Source organism: Aulostomus chinensis, chromosome 15 (genome assembly GCF_037954235.1).
Source record: "Aulostomus chinensis isolate RoL2024-O1b breed Wild chromosome 15, RoL_Achi_v1.0, whole genome shotgun sequence".
Taxonomy (NCBI): Eukaryota; Metazoa; Chordata; class Actinopteri; order Syngnathiformes; family Aulostomidae; genus Aulostomus; species Aulostomus chinensis.
The window spans coordinates 237,580-260,000 of NC_141334.1; the positions used below are offsets into that span (position 1 = coordinate 237,580).

General features: G+C 45.8%; 1 protein-coding gene and 1 long non-coding RNA gene across 5 annotated transcripts in view; both read right to left on the reverse strand.

The window, feature by feature from the left end:
- Positions 1 to 1,461: 1,461 nt before the first annotated feature.
- LOC147248060 (uncharacterized) lies at positions 1,462 to 20,269 on the reverse strand. 3 transcript variants are annotated; one of them, XR_015119551.1, is made up of 7 exons: positions 20,139 to 20,269; positions 16,110 to 16,207; positions 14,683 to 14,764; positions 14,461 to 14,574; positions 6,965 to 7,079; positions 5,763 to 6,014; positions 1,462 to 4,799 (listed from the first exon to the last, which is right to left on the reverse strand). XR_015119551.1 is itself a non-coding variant. In XM_086227138.1 (6 exons), exons 1-6 carry the CDS (start codon positions 20,211 to 20,213, stop codon positions 5,920 to 5,922), a joined length of 576 nt encoding a protein of 191 aa, XP_086083264.1. In that variant the 5' UTR covers positions 20,214 to 20,269; the 3' UTR covers positions 1,462 to 5,919. The 3 variants fall into 3 exon arrangements, 2 of the variants coding, with proteins under 2 accessions (XP_086083264.1, XP_086083263.1); XM_086227138.1 differs by having other exon boundaries at positions 1,462 to 6,014; positions 14,683 to 14,761; XM_086227137.1 differs by having other exon boundaries at positions 1,462 to 6,014.
- Positions 20,270 to 20,355: 86 nt separating this feature from the next.
- LOC147248061 (uncharacterized) overlaps positions 20,356 to 22,421 on the reverse strand; it is a 12,598-nt gene continuing 10,532 nt past the window's right edge. For both annotated transcript variants that reach the window (XR_015119429.1, XR_015119428.1), the window contains exon 3: positions 20,356 to 20,454. This is a non-coding gene — a long non-coding RNA (uncharacterized LOC147248061). The remainder of the gene's footprint in view (positions 20,455 to 22,421) is intronic.

Sequence of the window (22,421 nt, forward strand, 5' to 3'; positions counted from 1 at the left end):
AGAGGAGTTGACATGGGATTGTCAACATGTATGATCAACATGTATGATCACGTCTCTTCTTTCTTGAAAGGTCAATGAGGTTGTGATGCCTGATGGCTGCTGCTGGCTATCGCTGCTCGTGCTCATCCACACTCACTCAAGTATATATATATTTATATATATACTTATATTAATATATCATTATAATTATATTACATAATATGAACTGCAGCTGTGGCCTCACAGCAAGAAGGTTCCGGGTTTGAGTCCCGGCTCGGGCGCGGGGTCTTTCTGTGTGAGTCTCCATGTTCTCCCTGTTCCTGCTGGGTTCTCTCTGGTACTCCAGCTTCCTCCACAGTCCAAAGACATCAAGAGGGACCAGGTTAATCCAGACTCTAAATTGACCGTAGGCGTGGCTGGGAGTGTGAATGGTTGTTCGTCTCTGTATGTTGGCCCTGCGATGGACTGGGGACCTGTCCAGGGTGAACCCTGCCTCTCGCCCGTAGATGCTGGGATAGGCTCCACCCCCCACGACCCTTACTAGTAAGGAATAAGCGGAAGATGACGATGGATGGAATATGAACTGCAGACTGCACAATGAACTTTCAAAATATAAACTCAATACATTGAGAACTTAATGTAACTTAAGTGCATAACTGTTCTTGCTTCAGGGCCTCTCAGGAAAAAAGAGAACAGAGCTGTAAACCACACTCATAGAACAATCAAGACAATGATCACTAAAAACTGTATTCCTCAAACATGTTTTTAATGTCAGAAATATATTTATGTAATTTATTTATTATGTTACTATTATAATGTTGAAGTGTGTGTTTTCTGACTTTCAGTGAAAGTGTATGTTAGGGGCTGGTACGTGGTTGGATGAGAAAGAGGGGGCGGAGTGTGTGTGTGTGTGTGTGTGTGTGTGTGTGTGTGTGTGTGTGTGTGTGTCCTGGGTAGACCCCGCCATGAGTTGTGTTTCCCATTTTATTTTGTTCCTTATTGTTAGATTTAGTGTTGATATGTGTGAGATAAACGTGAAGTGGTCATTCATGAAAGTGGAACAAATCGCGTCCGGTACCAGAGCATACAGGATGCGACATTTAACGGCCAAATAAAGAACGGTTTGGTATTTTGCGCACGTGGGTGGCAACCCTAATCTGATGTGATTTGAAGTGGAAGCCTTGTCGTGGGTAGTATCGTAGCATCGTAGCATCGTAGCATTCGTGCATCTCAGCAGAGACAGATAATATATGTTAATTAGATTAGAAACCTGATGGTCATCACTACCATTATTAGTATTATATAAAGTGTGATTATGTCAAAATGCCCTGAAAGATCTCATGAGTGCCTCAGACGCTGTGGACAGTTTGGGCTGTCTCAAATGCAATGTTAGCACAGCTAGCATCCTGCTTGACACCATAAGAACAAATCGAAGTCGCAGACACAAATGTTGCCTCTCCAAATATATTTCAAAATGGATGTTTACATGCTCAAATGCAATTGCCAATTATTTACATTTGTAAATATATACCTATGTCAGGACCAAATATAAGGCATTGTTTGGTTTGTGTGTTGCATCAGGAGTCATCACAGCAACTGTCCCATCTTTAAAAGGGTATTTCATTGGGACCTCACATGAATTTGAAGAAAAAAAAACAAGATTGGCCCCCATGATGGACATAAGCTGGTGGATCTTCCCAGGGCCTCATCTCCATGTGGGTTAAGACCCCTCCCATTACTCTACCATTCAGCTCCTGGTCACTCATCAATCAGTCACTTACTCAATGAAACCTGATTTTCAACATCCTGGCCTGACAGTCTGATGTGATTATCCTGGCAAAGACACACTGGATTTAAGGGGATTCTAAAGGAGACAAAGCCCTGGACCTGTGGGGACCCTGAAGGACACCTTCTACATAGAGTTGCGGGGCCAGGCTTTCACCATCTTGGACTACTTTACCATGACCAATCTTAATTCTTAATAATGTAAAACTTAAATCAAAGAACTCAAAAACAACACAAGAAAAATGAACACAAATGAACAATAAATCTTTTCCACCAATAAAGTTGCAGTATTTCATTGTATGAAAGTGACAGAAAGATGCAATCATATTAAAGAAAGTGCAAAATAGAGAAATAATACAAAATATAAACGCTACAAAGGTCTGCTGAGCAATAGGAAAATGAATGTGAATAGCAATATATATCCTTAATGACCTCTGTGGTTGATGGTGGGTGAACACCAGAAACCATGTAACCTCACCAACTCATGACCAGAACATAGAAAACTATTTCTGAATGTGATGCCAAATTCTATTGAAGCTCTGAGGACTTCAGGGTTACTCAGCACTTCCAAAGTGAATCCTCAGTCTCGAGAAGCTCAATCGCTTTTCAGACGGTTTTAGTTTTACCATTAGATGTTCAAACATTTGATATGAAGTGGAATGAAAACTGAAACCAGGAAACCAAAAAGAGTTCCTAACAGATCTGAAAGGGTATCATAACTAAACATTCAAAGAGATATTGACTGTCGCATCACGTAATGAATGGCTAACCCTTTATAGAGGCACCCTCTGTGTTCAACAGTGTGACGCTACAAAGCCTTGTATTTTCCTGTTGGCATCAGCCTCAGTGTCTCGGACGCTTTCAACGCCTCGAGTTTGATGAAGACGAAGGTTCGCTCTTCTTCGGTGAATGTGACATTCAAATGTTCTGTGTCGCCTTTTTGCCACTGCGCTGTATTTTAATTGGACTCTGTTTTGTTCACATTTCACTTTAAATCCAGGATGGCAGCAGCGCAACCACACCACCATCAACTCAGCATAGCGTGAATCAGTGAATTGCTGGGGGAACTAATCTGAGTCTTGAGGACCTTGGTGGAACTCAGTGGAAGGACTAGTATGACCCGGGAGGACCCTACCAGGAGCACTAGTGTGACTCGCGAGGACCCTACAGGGAGGACTAGGGTGACTCGTGAGGAACCACAGGGAGGACTAGTGTGAGTTGTGAGGACCTTTGTGGAACGCCTAGTATGACTCACTAGGACCCTACAGGGAGAACTAGAATGACTCGTGAGGACCCCACAGGGAGGACTAGTGTGAGTTGTGAGGACCTTGATGGAATGACTAGTATGACTATCTAGGACCCAACAGAGTGGACGAGTATGACTCTTGAGGACCCTACAGGAAGGACTAGTATAAGTCGTGAGGACCAGTGAGGAGGGACGAGTATGACATGTGAGGACCTTAGAGGAAGGACTAGTGTGACTTGTGAGGACCCTACAGGGAGGATTAGTAAGTCTCATGAGGACCCTATGGTTAGGGTTAGGACCCTACAGGGAGAACTTGTATGAGTTGTGAGGACCTAAGAGGATGGATGAGTATGACTCTCAAGGACCCTACAGAGGTTTCTTCTACAGAGACTGGAACCTGTCTTTGGCATTAAAGGAACCACAGTGAACTGGTTTAGGTCATATTTACTAGGTCATCTCAGTTGGTACTAGTTAATGATGGTTCCTCTGAGACCACTAAAGTCAGTTCTGGTGTTCCACAAGGGTCTGTGCTTGGACCAGTCCTCTTCACCCTGTACCTGCTTCCTCTAGGTCACATGATCAGGAAACACTCCATTAATGTTCACTGCTATGCAGACGACACTCAGCTGAACTCATCAATGATCCACATGGAACAAACCAGCTGACTGAACTGGAGGCCTGTCTGAAGGACAGGAAACATGGAGGACCATCATTTCCTTTATTAAACTCTGATAAACTGAAGTTCTTGTGCTGGGCCCAAACACCTGAGGACCACCTGACCTGATGAGACAGGTACCCTGGATGGCACCACCCTGGCCCCCAGCACCACTGTAAGGAACCTAGCAGTTCTCTTTGACCAGGACCCTTTAACTCCCACATTCAACAAATCTCCAGGACGCCTTCTTCCATCTACGTAACATCGCTAAGATCAGACACATCCTGGCTCAAGAAGATGCAGAAAAACTAGTCCCTGCTTTTGTCACTTCCAGGCTGGATTACTGCACCTCCCTCCTACCAGGCTGGACTAATAAGTCCCTAAAGACTCTCCAGCTGGTCCAGAATGCTGCTGCCCCCCTGCCTAGAACTGGTAGCAGAGACCAGGTCTCTCCTGGACTGCTTCTCTGCATGGCTCCCTGTCAGATTCAGAACAGAATTTAAAATTCTTCTTCTACCATCAAAGTTCTCAACAATCAGGCTCCTTCATCCCTGACAGAGCTCCTAGTCCCCTATGATCCAGCTAGAACCCTTCACTCCCAGGATGCAGGGTTCCTGCTGGTTCCTAGAGTTCTAACAGTAGAATGGAGCCAGAGCCTTCAGCTATCAGGCTCCCCTCCTGTGGAACAGTCTCCCAGTTTCAGTCCAGGACCCAGACCCCCTCTCTAGGTTTAAGAGCAGACTTAAGACCTCCTTGTTGATCAGGCCTATAGTCAGGACTGCTTAGGCTGGCCCTCAGACCTGCTGCTATAGGCTCAATCGGCTGGGATCTCCCATGATGCACTGGGCTTCTCTCTCCTCCTCCTGTCCTCAGACGTGTTACTAACTCCTCTTCTTCTCCCCTCATCCCAGATCCTGGTGCTGCTGGAGGAGGCTCCAGACCTGAAGAGGCTCCAGCTGCCACCCGTAGCTCCACCTGCTCACGTCCCCGTCTGTCCATCAGTCTCTCCTCCTTTCTCTTTCTCTTTATTTCTGTCCCTCTCTTTCCTTCTGTCTCTCTGTCTCCCTCCATTCTCTGTCTTTGTCTCTGTCCTGCTCTCCTGCTCCTGCCCCATTAAGCCCCTCCATGAGGAAACTACAGGGAGGACAAGTAAAACTTGTGAGAACCTCAGAGGAAGGACACATCTGATCACATTCTCTGATGGAGCCATATTGGTGTGAGATATACATGTGTTAAAACTAAGATAGTTTAACATATCTGTTCATTTAAGATCGGATCAGATATCTGCAAATTCAGACTAGCTTTGGCAACAGTTCCACCTGGTGGTTGAAGGCTGTAACAAGCCCAAGAACCAAATAGTGTGACGTTGGTGATGTGTAGAGCAGCTGCATTATGAGGTGGCAAGCAGCTGCTTAACTCTCCATTGCCAACTTGTTTAACTAAATGAATGTGGACGATTTTGTAACACTCAGAAACATTCCATTCTGGTCAATATAACCAAAAAACTGATGAAAATGTGTTTTAAAGGTTTTGAGGTTTTGAGATCCCTGGTCCCTTTTTTCACCGATTACATAACTGGGCCTTTTATTATGTTTGTAGTGGATTATTCCGCTGTCAGAACTATCTATGACACAAAGAATGTCAAAATTACATCATGTATGTCATGACAGTTAGGGTTACATGGTTTGCCTGTTCTAACAAGGGCTGATAATCTACAAATTCCCGTTAACAAATACACAAACACAAGCTTATCAAAATAAGAGCAGAGCTCATGGTTTAACAGAGTAATTCAACATTTTTTGATGTCACGTTTTTATTTCTATTTGCATGTTAAGCATTGTGGCAGCCAGCTCCCCCTGCTGCACACTGGAGCCCGCCCACAATATACTGGATTTATGGTGAGGGGGTCAATCGGTGGAACAAAGCACTAATATGTAAATCAAGCAGCCAAGTGCAGTTTATCATAGAACTTGACCGGCAGCATTATCACCTTTTACAGACCTTGGCACCATGGAAATGGATAAAACACAGAGTTCCTGTCTGCTAAAATCAACGCTTCCCTTTATTTCATGTCAGCCCTCCATTGTGTAGCCGCACCTCATTGACGACATCAGACTGCAGGTTCTCAGATAAATCTCCCTCCTGTTGCCAGATGATTTATGAAGTAAACGATTCCTGTGTTGACGTGGACGAGCAGCTCATCCTGGTCCCCGAGCACAACTGAGATGTGGACTTTTGAGTCAGGGTGCAGCTGTTAGGTCAGGTCCTGGACGTCCAGCAGCATGGCATCCTGCAGCGTCCTTTGCTGGTCTCGTACCAACAGGAGAGCCACTAGCTCAGAGCTCAGTGCTGAAAGACCAATGCACAGTCACAGTTAGCAAGAGGGTTAGCGCAATGCTGTTCTGTCAACCTGGCCTTTGACAGCCTGTCACGCTAACATCACTGTAACAAGCATGGTGTCAAAATCAAAGCATGAACGACGCAGCTGCGTGTGAGCTAAACTTCTCCAAAATGTATCTCATGTTTCAAAACAAAATCCAAAATAGAACTGTCATGGTTATGAAACATTAAAGCCCTTTGCAGGCTAAGATTGTTCACAGAAAGAAAACGACTTTTAAGAAGAGTTAGAAAAGAAGCACAGAACAATAAACTGCAGAAAACGACTGCATCAGCCGATACAACAGTCCACCTTCATTACTCTGGATGTCGGTTCAGTGCATCTACGGTGTTTTCACGTTGAGCTTCTGGGTGTCAACAAGATGTCTGCACCGATGCTACTGCTGGTGTTTGAGGAGACGAGTGTGAGTCATGCCCTAGACGATGAATGTCACCTCCAACGAGCATGAAAACAATATCATGAAAAAAAGATGATGATGCTTGTTCCGTTTAGCAAAGATCCTCCATATGACTCAGCCACACACCATGCCAACTTGAGTCGAGATGGAGGAAAGGAAACTTTAGTCAACGAGACGAGTAAAATCAAACAGACAAGACCTTTTGTCAGTGAGCGGTAAAATCTGACATGACAGGCTCCACTCACACCGTCATTGCTTTTGTGGCTGCAAAACAGTGGATACATTTGTGAAGTCTGGAGAAGGAGCACAGTTCAGTTACTGATCCACGTTCTAATTAGCAGAGGGCGAAGAGGAAGTAGTTCCATGGCGCTCAGCCCACAGAGCACGGTCAGTATGCATCTTCCCTGGCAGGGTGGGAATGTCACCACAGACACAATGCTAGTGAGCATGAGTCATGTTGTTGTTGATGAAACAGCAAGGCGATGGTGGCGAGTGCTCTCATACCATGAACTTCCTGTTGAAGCGACGCTCTCAGACTGCTGAGCTGCTGGACTGAACTCTCCTGAAGCTCCTGCTGCTCCAGATGTTTCCACTTGCCAGTGCTGCTGCTTGTAAGATGCTGTCTCTCACACACACACATACACACACACACACACACACAATGAAATCATGTATGATGATCCAATGTCACACTGACTCTGATGGTCTGGTCTTGTGTTCCAGTAGCGGATAAACACTCCGATGGTTCTTGATTTATTTCTTCACTTAAGACACATCGGACAAATTCACCATTGTCTTGTTGCCTTGGAAACACAGGACTGACAGAGTTTAAACTGTCTCTCAGGACATTTACATGATATTTACAGTCAAGAGGGTGGAGACCCTCTACCACCAGGGTATAGCCCCAAGGCATAGCACCGGGACTTAGCAACAGGATGTAGCACCAGGATATAACACCAGGGTATCCCATCCCAAGATGGCGCCAGTATGTTTGGCAGGCTGTCGGTCGTGTCTACTCAGTGTCATATTTGCTACTGTTCTGTTTCTCTGTGTTTGCTGCTGGGATGCTACAGCTCTACTTGTCTATGATCGCCAAGCTTTACTTAACATCCAAGTTTCTGTTGAGGTGCAAATGGACATAATTTGCAAGAGCCGACTGCTAGCTTCCCTCCCCTGTTGACCGATGTACCTGCTTATCTGCGCTGCTCACCTGGTGCCCCTCCCCGAAACAAATGCAGTAAAAGACGGGAAAGCGGGGTGGTAAATTGGTGACAATCAAGGTGTCCCTGTCTTTGTCTTGTGTGGCCGATCCTCACCTCATTGGTGGGAGATATGGCTATTATTCTGCTGTCAGAGGCTTAGAGGACCGTGGGTGCAGACTGTTGTGCCCGTCCCTGCTGCTGCTCCCAGCCTGAAGGTGCTCCCTGACCCACTGAAGATAGTGTCACCATTGAGCTCCACTGATCCGGAAATGATGGCTACGCTTGTTCTACGCACTGCCTCCCTGGGACCAGTGACCTCTCCTCAGCATCGCCTGATGATGGAGCCTCTACCAGCCAGCAGAAAGCCTACAGTGGTGGTGCTGTCCACACTGACCTGCGCCCGCGAAGACGTGCTGTGGCCGGTGTGACTGCGGTTATCACTCTGAATATGGCTCTGATCAATGCCAAATTGCTGGCAAATACAACCTTTTTGCTAAACGGTCTTTTCACTTCTTGGGAGCTGGACTTAATATTTTTGGCGAGACTTGGTCACAAGTCGGTGAGTCTACACCTTTCTCCAAACTCGTCCCGACTGTACTTTTCTCAGAGCTCCACGGACCACCGGCAAAGGTGGTGTGCTGGCGTGTGTTTTTAAATCCACTTTTTTGGTTTTTCTACTCTCGACAGATTCAGTCTGTAAAGTATTCTAGCTTTGAGCTCCAGCACTTTGAACTGAACTCCTCTCCTCCTCTGCTGTGTGCGGTGGTACATCGTCCACCCAGATGCAATAAGGATTTTATCCAGGAGTTTGAGAGGTTTTTGTCTGGAATCATGGTGGATTATGATCACTTTTTAATTTCTGGTGATTTGAACATTCATGTCTGTTGTCAGTCGAGTCCTCTGGTAAAAGACTTCTTGTCTCTGATGGATTCGTGCCCCAAAGCACTTACAGAACCATGGATAAATGAAGGTATCTGTGCTCTCAGACGCTCATGTACGTACGCGTGCTGAGAGGAAGTGGAAAAAGGACATGTTGCATGTTTGGTTTGGGGTTCTACAGGACTGTTGAAGAGCGTACCAGAGAGCCATGAAGCCTGCTAACACAGACTTCATTTCCAGCCTTGTTTCTAAGAGTATCAGTAAACCCAAGGTTTTGTTGAGCACTCTTGACTCCGTTGTTAACCTTTGTGATACTGCCCTGTTGTACCATCGCCTGCTCTCTGTTAGGATTTTCTGAACTTCTTTAACAAAATCTCAGTTCCTCAGTCCATCCCCTGTCTTGCTGCCTCCGACCCTTCTGTTCCACCTGTATGCCCAGCTGTTTAAACCCATATCCTTGTCCTCACTGTCTGATGTCGTCTGTGAGCTACGGCCTACAACCTGCCTCTCTGACTGTGTTCCCTCTCGCCTTTTAAAAGAGGCGTTTGACTCAGTTGGCACTGTGATTCTTTCTCGGCTAGTCTTTCCAGCTCTTTCGAAACATGTCATGGTGCAGCCACGAATCAAGAAGCCTAATCTGGACCCCTCTGTCCTCTCAAATTTCTAACCTGGCCCATCTCTAAACTGCCCTTTCTGTCCAAAGAGTCAGAGAAAGTAATTTCTATCCGGCAGCAATCTTACCGAGATGAAAATGACATCTTTGAGAAATTCAAACCTGGTTTTCAACCCCATCACAGCACTGAAACTGCTCTTTTAAGAATGTTTAGTGATCTTGTTTTAAGTGTTAATTCTGGGTGTGCTGCTATCTTGGTAACAACAGATCTGACTGCTTCTTTGATACTGTAGATCAGAATGTCATGATCCCAGTCTTGTTTCCTGGGTAGTCAAGTCCTGTCTTCCTTTGCTCCTTCCTGTGATTACCTCATGTGTCTCACCTGTTTGATTGCACCACCTGCGTCTCCCCTGTGTATTTAACCTCCGTATTTCCCTTTGTCCACATTGGGTCATTGTCGTTTGTGTCATGTCTGTTAGTCTTGTTGTCGTAACCTCATGCTTCACAAGCCTCGAGCCCCCAGCGTCCCGTCTGGAGCCAAAGCTTTAATTAGGGCCTGAGCCAGAAGGTACTTCAGGCGAAGACCCGATTACGTTTGCTCGGCAGAAAAAACCAGAGGGAGCACTAAAAACACACACTTAGGAGCATCGCAGCCCCAAAACAAACACATAGGGGGGTCCGGGGGGGGTGAGGTCTCCCATTGAAACCAATGATGGCAAAAATTATATCTGAAATTGTAACGTTTGTTTCTTTCTTATTATTCTTTCTTATCTCGCCCATTTAAACCTTAATTTGACCCCCTCAACATGCTCAAAAACTCTCCAAATTTTGCACGCACGTCCAGTCTGGTGAAAATTAATGTATTATAAAAAAAAATTACAGCCAAACTCAATAGCGAGCAAATAGGGAGCAAATAAACAAAAGAAACTGAAGTGCTATAACTGCTTGCACGAATGTCCCACAGACATGGGACCAACACCGTTGGACTCGTCTCATCAAGACGAACAATTCCTACACTCTGACCCCTCACCTATCTACAACAGAATGTCCACAAATTGGACAAAACTGTCCAAAACAGGACAGTTTTCAGTCCCCCAACAAAATCTATCTCCTCCTAGGGCATTAATGATATCGCTTCCAAACTTTCACACATTAATCACACAACTCTGCTCTTCAAAAATCTTTGAAAACTTTGTAATAACTCACTCGGGTCACATTTTAGAAGCCATCAAAGTCGGGGAGACACTTTTTCCGCTTACAATGGAAACCAATGGGGAGGACATGTTCTCTCATGGTACATACTCTCAAACAAATGCTTCTCACATCTACACTACAACTCACACAACTACACAAAACACACCAACGGATTTCTCAGAAAAATCCCTACAAAAATATGGTATTATATTGCACTCTTAACCAACATATGCAGAGTTATTTGATTTTCACACACTAAAAATGTCACATTTTCCTCTGCTGTCAACTCTAACACAGATGACAGAGACTTGTTTACTGTTGTCATGGAAACCACAAGGGGCACATCTCTGCTCTCAGGGTACATACTCTCAAACACTCACTTTTCACATGGAAACTACAACTCCCACAGCTCTACCAACCACACCACTGCATTCCTGACAAAAACCCCTCCAAGAACATGGTGTTCTGTGTCCCTCTGGACCAGCGTATGCCGACTTCTTCCTCTTGTCCCACTCCAGTCCTGGTGCTCCTCCTCTCTCTCCACTCTAGCACAGATCAGAGACAGAGCAGTGGGGGAGGGGTTCTTAAAGGGCCAGCTCTCAGCTCTGCTCTCACTCTAGCACAGATCAAAGACAGAGCAGTGGGGGAGGGGTTCTTAAAGGGCCAGCTCTCAGCTCTGCTCTCCACTCTAGCACAGATCAAAGACAGAGCAGTGGGGGAGGGGTTCTTAAAGGGCCAGCTCTCAGCTCTGCTCTCACTCTAGCACAGATCAGAGACAGAGCAGTGGGGAGGGGTTCTTAAAGGGCCTGCTCTCAGCTCTGCTCTCACTCTAGCACAGATCAAAGACAGAGCAGTGGGGGAGGGGTTCTTAAAGGGCCAGCTCTCAGCTCTGCTCTCACTCTAGCACAGATCAGAGACAGAGCAGTGGGGGAGGGGCTCTTAAAGGGCCAGCTCTCAGCTCTGCTCTCACTCTAGCACAGATCAGAGACAGAGCAGTGGGGGAGGGGTTCTTAAAGGGCCAGCTCTCAGCTCTGCTCTCACTCTAGCACAGATCAAAGACAGAGCAGTGGGGGAGGGGTTCTTAAAGGGCCAGCTCTCAGCTCTGCTCTCACTCTAGCACAGATCAGAGACAGAGCAGTGGGGGAGGGGTTCTTAAAGGGCCAGCTCTCAGCTCTGCTCTCCACTCTAGCACAGATCAGAGACAGAGCAGTGGGGGAGGGGCTCTTAAAGGGCCAGCTCTCAGCTCTGCTCTCACTCTAGCACAGATCAGAGACAGAGCAGTGGGGGAGGGGTTCTTAAAGGGCCAGCTCTCAGCTCTGCTCTCACTCTAGCACAGATCAAAGACAGAGCAGTGGGGGAGGGGTTCTTAAAGGGCCAGCTCTCAGCTCTGCTCTCACTCTAGCACAGATCAGAGACAGAGCAGTGGGGGAGGGGTTCTTAAAGGGCCAGCTCTCAGCTCTGCTCTCACTCTAGCACAGATCAAAGACAGAGCAGTGGGGGAGGGGCTCTTAAAGGGCCAGCTCTCAGCTCTGCTCTCACTCTAGCACAGATCAGAGACAGAGCAGTGGGGGAGGGGTTCTTAAAGGGCCAGCTGGCAGCTCTGCTCTCAGCTCTGCTCTCAGCTCTGACAGAGATGGCAGAGAGCGAGCAGAGAAGGGAGGGGCTCTTAAAGGGCCGGCTCTCAGCTCTGCTCTCGCACTGTGCAGCGCACTGAGGCTCGTATCTCCTAAACTACAAGGCCTAGGGATTTGCCGATTACACCGTTGGATTCGGGCCGGTGTCAAGGACGCGGCCATAGGCCGCGCGGGGGCTCAGGCCCTAACAACGCTGCTTGCAGCTTTAATTTTCTCTGTATCTGCTGCCCCTAGGTTCCATTTACATGAGCATATTTCTGTTCACTGTTGTGCAGATGATGTCCAAATCTAACTAAAGTTCAATGTAAAGATTCTCTTGTGCCTCTGCTAGCTGCTCTAAAAGACCTGGATGGTTCTAAAGATGATTGTGTTTGGATATCAGTCCCTCTTAAATGACTCTGCTGGTGTTGTAGGCCCCCTAGCAGCAAAAAAACCCACGTTCTTTTATCAAAAGCCTCAGGGTCACTTTTGATCGTGGTTTTAAATTCAACAGACCAATTGGCTCTGCAGTAAGAGAGTCCTTTTTTCAGTTGAGGCTCCTGGCCAAAGTAAAGCCCTACTTTTCTCCCAATGATTTGGAGAAGGTCATCTATGCTTTCATATCGTCTAGATTGGACTACCATAATGCTCTTCATGTGGGTCTAGACCAGCTCTCCCTGCAGCGAGTGCAAAATGCTGCTGTGCTTCTCTTGACCGTCATCAAGAAGCGCAAACACATTTCACCAGTCCTAGCTTCCCTGTACTGGTTGCCTCTTTGTTTCAGGATAGATTTTTAAATTGGGATGCTTGTTTTAAGGCATTGAATGGCCTGGCCCCTCAGTACCTTGCCTAAGTCCTTCATGTCCACACCCCAGCTAGAGCACTGAGATCATCAAATGCCTTGCTTTTATCTGTCCAAAGATGTAGGCTGAGGACAAACGGCAGTGGCTGACCCCAAGCTGTGGAACAGTCTGCCACTGCAATTAAGATCGGCTCAGACCTGATGGATGTTCAAGTCCCAGCTGAGTACTTATTTTCTTTGGCTTTTGAGGCTCGTGAAGCTGTACATCCCTGGTACATGCCAGTATTTTTCTTGATTGTGTTTTGTTTCTTTTTATTATGACTTTTGATGTTTTTTGGTTTGTTTGTTTTAAATTGGAAATAGTGGTGCAACGGATCGAAAAACTCACGGTTCGGATCGTATCACGGTTTTGAGTCACGGATCGGATCATTTTTCAGATCAGCAGAAAAAAGAAAAAGACATGACAAATAACTCTGCTCTCCATTTATTTTGTAGAACACAGTGCAACATTTTTCTGCTCCTTAAATACAAACAACATTTAACTCGACATGTCAATCCAATGCTGAAATAAAATTTTGAATCATCCATCCATCGTCATCTTCTGCTTATTCCTTACTAGTAAGGGTCGTGGGGGGGTGGAGCCTATCCCAGCATCAACGGGCGAGAGGCGGACACACAGAGACGAACAACCATTCACACTCACATTCACACCTACGGTCAATTTAGAGAATCAATCAGCCTCGTCCCCAAATTGATGTCTTTGGACTGTGGAGGAAGCTGGAGTACCAGAGAGAACCCACGCAGGAACAGGGAGAACATGGAGACTCACACAGAAAGATCCCGCGCCCGAGCCGGGACTCGAACCCGGAACCTTCTTGATGTGAGGCCACAGTGCTGACCACTGCACCACCGTGCAGCCCTTATTTTGAATCATAATAAAAACAAATTAAAGTGCAATGTAAGGCATTTGTTTAAAGCCCTTGTTTTGCGCAACGGACAATGGCCTCATGTCTGCAGCTATAAACACTCTGGTAGCGTTTGTTGTCGCTTTAGTTCAGTCGGATCCTGCTGCTAAAGGCTATTTAATTGCCGTGGTGATTCGTGGTTGTTGGTCAGCATTCGTCTTGGATCCTGTCACTGACACGCCAAGATGACGTCGCTGTACGATGCCTACATACCGCTATCGTCTTGTCTACCACCCTTCTTCAATCATCATTGTATTTTTCAGGGAAGCCAGAATCCTCCCATGCATGCGACTTAAATGATGCAGGTGGTTTTTCAAGCTCCTCTCCTCCTCCGCTAGCCATGACTGCCGTGCCGCTGTGCTTTTCTCGTTTGGATGGAACAGGTGGCGCCCTCCAGCGGCTCCACATGAACACACCTCAATATTTATTTATTTTTGTCAACCAATCCGTGGACCACGTGCGTGCCGAACCGTGGGGAGAGAGATCCATGTGGATCACGGTTCAATGATGATCCATTGCACCACTGATTGTAAAGCACTTTGGTGCAACTTAAGTTGATCTTGAATGTGATATATAAATAAATTTGACCTTGACCTTGGTATAGCTCCAAGGCATAGCACCAGGATGTAGCACCAGGATGTAGCACCATGGCGTTCCTGTATGTTGGAACACTGACAGTGGAGGGGAAACTATCAGGTCAATGGCGACTTCCTCTTCCTTCCTTCTTTTTACCTCAATCTCCTTCTGCTCTGCCAGCAGTTTGTCTCTTAGCGATCTCAGAGCAGTGGCTACTTCTTGTTTCAGCCCACTGCCGTGGCATCCATTGCGCCCTGTTCCCACAGAAACCTAATTCAGAGAAGAAGAGGGGTCAGTACTCTTTTTCGTGACTAAGTGTTGTAAGGGTTGATCGTTTGTGAAGTCATGCCTGTATCAATGATAGTGATGGCATCTGACCTTTTTTTGGATTCCTTCATCCTCGTCATCACTGTCACTGTTGTTGACGAAACACAGCTGCAGGTTTCGCTGCTTATGGCTTCTGCAAACACAGGGTGTCATTTACTTGTCTGTCTGTGACTCCATTCCACCAACGGATGTCAAATTTGGCGTGCCCCTGCTGGCGCCTCGAGGATGCAGAGCCACGTTTCTACAATTCTACACTCTCATTTGGCTTTTCTCCAAAGCGACGTACAACACAAGCAAGAATTTAGACTGGAGGGAAAACTCTTAGTAAGAACGAGAAAGTGCTTCAGGTTTGATTGCCATCTAGTGGCAGAAGAAGTGTCGGGGTTTTGGTTTTTTTTCTTCTTTTTTTTCCTCCTTTCTTAAAACAATGTAACCACAACTGACCCTAACCAATAGTTCATCACCATCAACATCCAACGCTGTCAGTGCTGAGTATTCACAGAGAGCTGGTCTTCAGGCGTCTTCACACCAAACTCTATTCACACGAATTCGATCGTTAGACCTTATATTTTTATTTGTGTCATTCGCACGAACTTTTTTTCCCCTGTGAGGAGAATTTATTTCCACCATTTCTTTCCATCATCAACCATGGCTGACCTAACAACCGCAGCTGGCTTTTATCTGTTGTGGAAGTCCCAAATATGGCGGAAAACCAAACGCCGCTGTATCTGGATCCATGACACAATCCAGAGGCGCACACAGCTGGGTGAATTTCACCGCTTTCTCCAGGAACTGCACCTGCTACTTCAGGCTGACGAGGGCCGAGTTCGATGACCTGTTGGCGAGGATCGGTGCCAGGATATCACGGATGGACACCAACTACAGGCGCCAGGACCGTTGATGTGACTTCACTGACGCCAACAATAAATTGCGTTGCCAAATTCGTGCCGCGAAATTCGCGTAGCGTCATTTGCGTCATTCACATTGATTGTTGTTGTTATTGATTAACCCTAACCCTAGTGTAAACAAAATCTGGTTTTAAAGGGACAATTATGATCAAAGATAATTGATGATTGATCATCTGAATCCTGCTAATCAATACACACGTATCAATACACATGTATGAATATTTAATGGCAGCGTAGCGACACAGCGATATGACACATAAGACAACATGATGATGTTCTAACATTTGCCGTTGTCAAATTTGATAACATTTCAATTATTGTCCATTCCTCATCATTTATTAGAAAAACACCTTCTGATTTTGATGACAGATCAACTGAGTGTTTCTCGCACGTTGTACATGATTCTCATGTAGTTCTTGTTGCTCCGCTCAAAAGCTGCCAACAGGATCAGGACAAGCTGTCGATGAGGCCTCGTGGTCATCATTGCCGTAGTTGGTATTTCAATAAAATAACATGCAAACGCCATCAGTTGACCGACTTAATAAATGCTTAATAAATAAATCATGTTACCGTGACGTGACAACGGCAACGCAGCACTTCCTTAAGTCCTCCTCCTCATCTGTCCTCATGCCCCTCTGACTAGGCCCCATCCTCACCTCTGGCACCATCTGTTGGGAAACAGGGAGAACAGACAGGATGAAGAAAGCTTGATGGTCATCAGGAGTGGCACATGTCAGCAAGAGGACCAAACCAACTTGAAGGGAAGCTCAGTGGAGAGGTGCATCGTGGGCTAACAACACCAAATGGGTGGAACTTTCTCCAGTTGTCCAACCACATAGAGAGACAGAAATGGAACCATTCAATGGTGCTGCTGCAGCTGATGAGAGGGAGGACATTTGGTTGCGTCACCGTTAACTATTGCGAGGCTCATGAGCCTCATGCAGCTCGTTGAACCCAATTTGGTGGCTCGCAGGTGGCTATGTTAATGCAGCCAAAGCAGCTTATTTGATTAGCACATAAACACTTAGGGTTCCATCCCACGATGTGGACCAGCAGTCCTGCACTGCCAGGTTTGGCGGGCCTCTGAAGCAAAATAAGAGAGAAAAAAAATGAAAACAAAAACCTGACGCTAGTAAGCGGTGACACACAAAAGATTAAAAAATGGACCACGTTGTCATTAAAAAAGGTCGGAAATATGATGGACAGAAAGAACACCGTGTTGGAAATGGGAAATGGGGGGGGGGGCAAAGATTTGCAGCAAACGACTCAAAACTCGGAGGAGCTTTAAAAAGAGAAAGGTACGAGCGATACTAGATGAGCACCGGAAATTTCAAGACAAATGACGGGTGAATTTTTATTTGTTCTCCACGGGCCTTACCCTTCGTGCTGCTGTGCAAACAAACTCACTCTGGGTTCAAGAGAAGTAATCTGGAACGGCATTTTCAGACTACACATCCGAAATTCAGCAAACTACGGAGAAGAAAAATCGAGCGGCTGACTGCGTCACCCTCTGAGCAGCAAACGCTCATACGCAGGACAACTTCTACAGCTGAACGTTTGACAGAGGCCTCTCTAGAGATTGCATGGGTCTCAGACTCAGAGATAGTTAAAGACTGCTTTCTGGCTTCTGCAGAAATACTTTTCACAGAGTTTGACAACATTCATAAAACCTATAAAAGGGATACAGTTGTCTGACTCAACGATTATGAGGCAGGTGGAGGACATCGGCACAGATGTGACTGCACAGTTAATGACGACGTATCTGCAGCACCGTGTTTCAGCCTCGCGCTGGATGAGAGCGCGGCGTGGGGGACATTGCACAATTGTGCGTTTGGGTGAGGTTCCCCAAACTCAATGCTTTCCTGGAGGAGATGTTGTGCTTGCCACCCCCTCTTGGCCTGACAAGAGGTGAGGATATTTTAAATGTCCTTCTCACATTTTTTAATGAAAGAAAACTCACAAGTGTGTGCACGGATGGCGCACCAAGCATGCGAGGCAAGGAGAAAGGGCTCATTGGTCTCATGAAAAAAGGGATGATATTCCTAACTTCACCAGCTTCCATTGTATCATGCATCAAGAGGAACTGGTATCAACCCTCAGAAATAACGGCTTTCTGGACATGATGCAGACAGCTGTACGTCTGGTGAATTTCATCGTCTCCAGAGCTCTGAGTTACCGGCAGTTTATTGACGATTATGACACGGAGCAGGAGACTTGGTGAAAATCCTTTCAACGTCAGTGTGGCCTCTCTCACACCAAGTATCAACCAGCTGTGTCCATCTAACTGTGCTGCTCTGGAAAGTGAAGTGGTGGAGCTGCAGACCGACAATGTTCTCAAAGCTGAACTTAGAGCAGCTGCTGCTCACTTCTGGACTTTGGTGTCAGAAACAGATTCCCCACTTTGAAACCACTTGCACAACCTTTGTGCGCACATACACACGTGAGTCCACACTGTCAACCATTAACACCATGAAGAGAAAACAAAGACGCTCACAAACGCACGTCCTGACGCCCTCCCCAGGATCGCAACAACAAACTACAAGTACAACATGAAAAAGTTCGAGGAACGCCGGCCTGCTTCTGCTCCTTCCCGTATGAAGGGAAGCCTGATTTTAACAGAGGTGTATTGGCTGCATAACACATACTTGTGTTGAGTCGTATGACAAATAAGTGGGCGTCGATGCACGATGTCGAAGGCTTTTGGTATTTTGTGGCTGAGGTGGCTCTCCTGTTGGTAGTGTTTTGCCAGAGTGGCTCTCATGAAAAAAGTAGCGAGGACCACTGGGTTACATCAACAACGGAGGCGTCGGTGGAGTCAACCGTCGATGCCCGCTCACAGCATGTTTTTGGATGTGAGCGTCACTCGTCACCCAGTTTACACTGATGCCAGGAGGACTGATCCGCCTACTGATGTTGTCACATCATGACCAGCAGCTTCAGTTACCCTGGCAATAACCCTGAGCCGTCCTCACCGTGCTACCTGACTCATCCTGCGGCGTCCTAGAGATGCTGCCACTCACATTCAGATTCCTTTTATTGCCATTTGTGTCACACACAGGAATTTGTTTTGACACTCACATGAGTGCATTCATTCTTTTTTTCACCAAAAAAAGCACACAAGACAACACAGTGTAATTGAAATAAATACAAAGTGCATAGTTATAGTTTGTAGTGCAACAATGTTCCCGGTGACGTAGTGCCGGTGACACTAGGGGGCAACGGTGGACGGGAAGCCAGAGTCATTAAGGAGTCTGGCAGCAGAGGGGAAAAAACTCTTTCTATGGCGGGCCTTCGTGGCCTTTGGCAGTCGCAACCTTCTACCAGAGGGTAGCAAGCATCCACCTTCACGCCAAACATCTGCAGTAACCACTTGGTCACCATTCGTGAGCAGTGTTTGAGACGGTGCGAGTAACCTTTTCTTGCACAAGGTGGATGGAAGGACTCCGCCCATGTTGGCCATGGTGTGTGACAAGGAGAGAACCTTGGAGCGTTTCACTGCAAGGTCCATCAACGATACCTGCTGGTGTGTCACCATCGTCACGTCTCAGTCGGCAATGATGAAATAAACAATTGCAGCGATGAACCATCAGCGCTACATGTTCACTAAAGATTAACGGTTACAGCGTGTCCAAGATCCGCCGTGACAGAGCTCCTTCGCGTGCAGCAGTGGACATTCTGTTGCTGTTCTGGGCTCAGACACATTTTGTTCTGAGCCAAGTCAAACTTGGTAGAATTCTCAACGGGTCGGCCGGCCCGTCAAACCCAATGGGACCCATGGGTTCAGGTCAAAAATCTATGCAAGGGGTGCAAGGGTCGAACCGCCTTCTTTAAAAAAAAAAAAAAACAACCCTGGTAAGGAAAGTGTCTGCTGCCTGCAACCTGCATCATGGGGAGGGGTGGGGCAGACCTGACGCTGCTGCATGCTCGTCTTTAGCCTGGCAGGAGGAGACAGTGGAGTTGGTGAAGAGTAAACCAGCTGCAGGTGAAACGCAAGGTGGCACTGAAGTATGACAGTAAAAAAACAGGGCCATCCAGCCTGAGCCACCATGCATCAAACTCAACCTCCTTCCACCACCACAACCCAAGGGCAGCCGCCACCAAGCCGCCCTCTCAGTTCTACTTATTTATTAATTTGTGATTTTATTTAATTTCTACTCATAGCCTGACACCACCTCAGTTTTTGTTCGAATGTATTGTTTGGGTTGTTTGTATTGTGAACTGGCGTGAACATTAACGGAGTGACTGGAATTCCTGTCTGCTGCTGCTGCGTATGAGAAGAAACAAGCGCCTTGATGTGCCGGCTGGGTGACGGTCTGGGCTTCAAAACCTGTGGGCCGGGTTGGAATTTGAGAAAACTAACACTTGTCTGCTCTGATCCGTTCAGCACCTCCACACACACACACACACACACACACACACACACACACACACACACACACACACACACACACACACACACACACACAGCAGAACAGGTGAACATTGTGGACGAGTCCACGTCCACATGGTGCTGAATTCACTCCTGCTGGTCGATTGCAGCTGCAGCCCCTAAATTTACCACTTGCTCACATGGGAGTGACACAATCGTAGTGGTCTGACCTTTGACCTCTCTCTCCTCTCTTGCTCTTGCTTCTCCAGCTCGGCTATCCGCCAGCTCAGTTCCTCCCAGTGCATGATGGGATGATCTTGGTGGTCTGGCGAGGAAGCTGTTGGGACATAATGATACTCCTCCTCCTCCTCCTCCTTCTCCTTCTCCTCCTCCTTCTCCTTCTCCTCCTCCTTCTCCTCCTCCTCCTCCTCCTCCTTCTCCTTCTCCTCCTTCTCTTCCTCCTCCTTCTCCTTCTCCTCCTCCTCCTTCTCTTCCTCCTCCTTCTCCTCCTTCTCTTCCTCCTCCTTCTCTTCCTCCATGCTCCGTCTGCAAAAACACAAAACAAAACAAAAACACCTCTGTCACGTTCATTTGGTTAAGAAGTGAGTTTTGATGACTCGTCTCTCCAAACTGGGGAGATGTGGTTTGGGTCGATGATGACTCAGCAGGAAGTGACGCTGTCAGCTGAAATAAATACACCACCTCTCTCTCTATCTATCTATCTATCTATCTACCCATCCCTCTATCTATCTATCCATCTATCTATCTATCTATCTACCCATCCCTCTATCTATCTATCCATCTATCTATCTATCTATCTACCCATCCCTCTATCTATCTATCCATCTATCTATCTATCTACCCATCCCTCTATCTATCTATCCATCTATCTATCTATCTATCTATCTACCCATCCCTCTATCTATCTATCCATCTATCTATCTATCTATCCATCTATCTATCTATCTATCCATCTATCTATCTATCTACCCATCCCTCTATCTATCTATCCATCTATCTATCTATCTACCCATCCCTCTATCTATCTATCCATCTATCTATCTACCCATCTCTCTATCTATCTATCCATCTATCTATCTATCTACCCATCCCTCTATCTATCTATCCATCTATCTATCTATCTACCCATCCCTCTATCTATCTATCCATCTATCTATCTACCCATCTCTCTATCTATCTATCTATCTATCCATCTCTCTATCTATCTATCTATCTATCTATCTATCTATCTATCTATCTATCTACCCATCCCTCTATCTATCTATCTACCCATCCCTCTATCTATCTATCCATCTATCTATCTATCTATCTATCCATCTCTCTATCTATCTATCTATCTATCTATCTACCCATCTATCTATCTATCTATCTATCTACCCATCCCTCTATCTATCTATCCATCTCTCTATCTATCTATCCATCTATCTATCTATCTATCTACCCATCCCTCTATCTATCTACCCATCCCTCTATCGATCTATCCATCTATCTATCTACCCATCTATCTATCTATCTACCCATCCCTCTATCTATCTATCCATCTATCTATCTTTCTATCTATCTATCTATCCATCTCTCTATCTATCTATCTATCTATCGATCTATCTATCTACCCATCCCTCTATCTATCTATCCATCTATCTATCTCCCCATCTATCTATCTCCCCATCTCTCTATCTATCCATCTCTCTATCTATCTATCTATCTACCCATCCCTCTATCTATCTATCCATCTATCTATCTATCTACCCATCCCTCTATCTATCTATCTATCTATCTACCCATCCCTCTATCTATCTATCCATCTATCTATCTATCTATCTACCCATCCCTCTATCTATCTATCTATCTATCTATCCATCTCTCTATCTATCTATCTATCTATCTATCTACCCATCCCTCTATCTATCTATCCATCCCTCTATCTATCTATCTATCTATCTATCCATCTCTCTATCTATCTATCTATCTATCGATCTATCTATCTACCCATCCCTCTATCTATCTATCCATCTATCTATCTATCTATCTACCCATCTCTCTATCTATCTATCTACCCATCTCTCTATCTATCTATCTATCTACCCATCCCTCTATCTATCTATCCATCTATCTATCTATCTATCTACCCATCTCTCTATCTATCTATCTATCTACCCATCTCTCTATCTATCTATCTATCTATCTATCTACCATCTCTCTATCTATCTATCTATCCATCTCTCTATCTATCTATCCATCTATCTATCTACCCATCTCTCTATCTATCTATCTATCTATCCATCTATCTATCTACCCATCTCTCTATCTATCTATCTATCTATCTATCTACCCATCTCTCTATCTATCTATCTATCGACCCATCCCTCTATCTATCTATCCATCTATCTATCTATCTATCTATCTACCCATCTCTCTATCTATCTATCCATCTATCTATCTATCTATCTACCCATCTCTCTATCTATCTATCTATCTACCCATCCCTCTAT

Coding starts and splice junctions, on each gene's coding strand:
- LOC147248060 (XM_086227137.1), bottom strand. CDS start 20,213: ATGCACTGGGAGGAACTGAGCTGGCGGATAGCCGAGCTGGAGAAGCAA. Junction 14,575..14,682: donor ATGAAGGAATCCAAAAAAAG/GTCAGATGCCAT, acceptor TCTCTGAATTAG/GTTTCTGTGGGAACAGGGCG. Junction 6,015..6,964: donor GCTTCAACAGGAAGTTCATG/GTATGAGAGCAC, acceptor TTGGTCTTTCAG/CACTGAGCTCTGAGCTAGTG.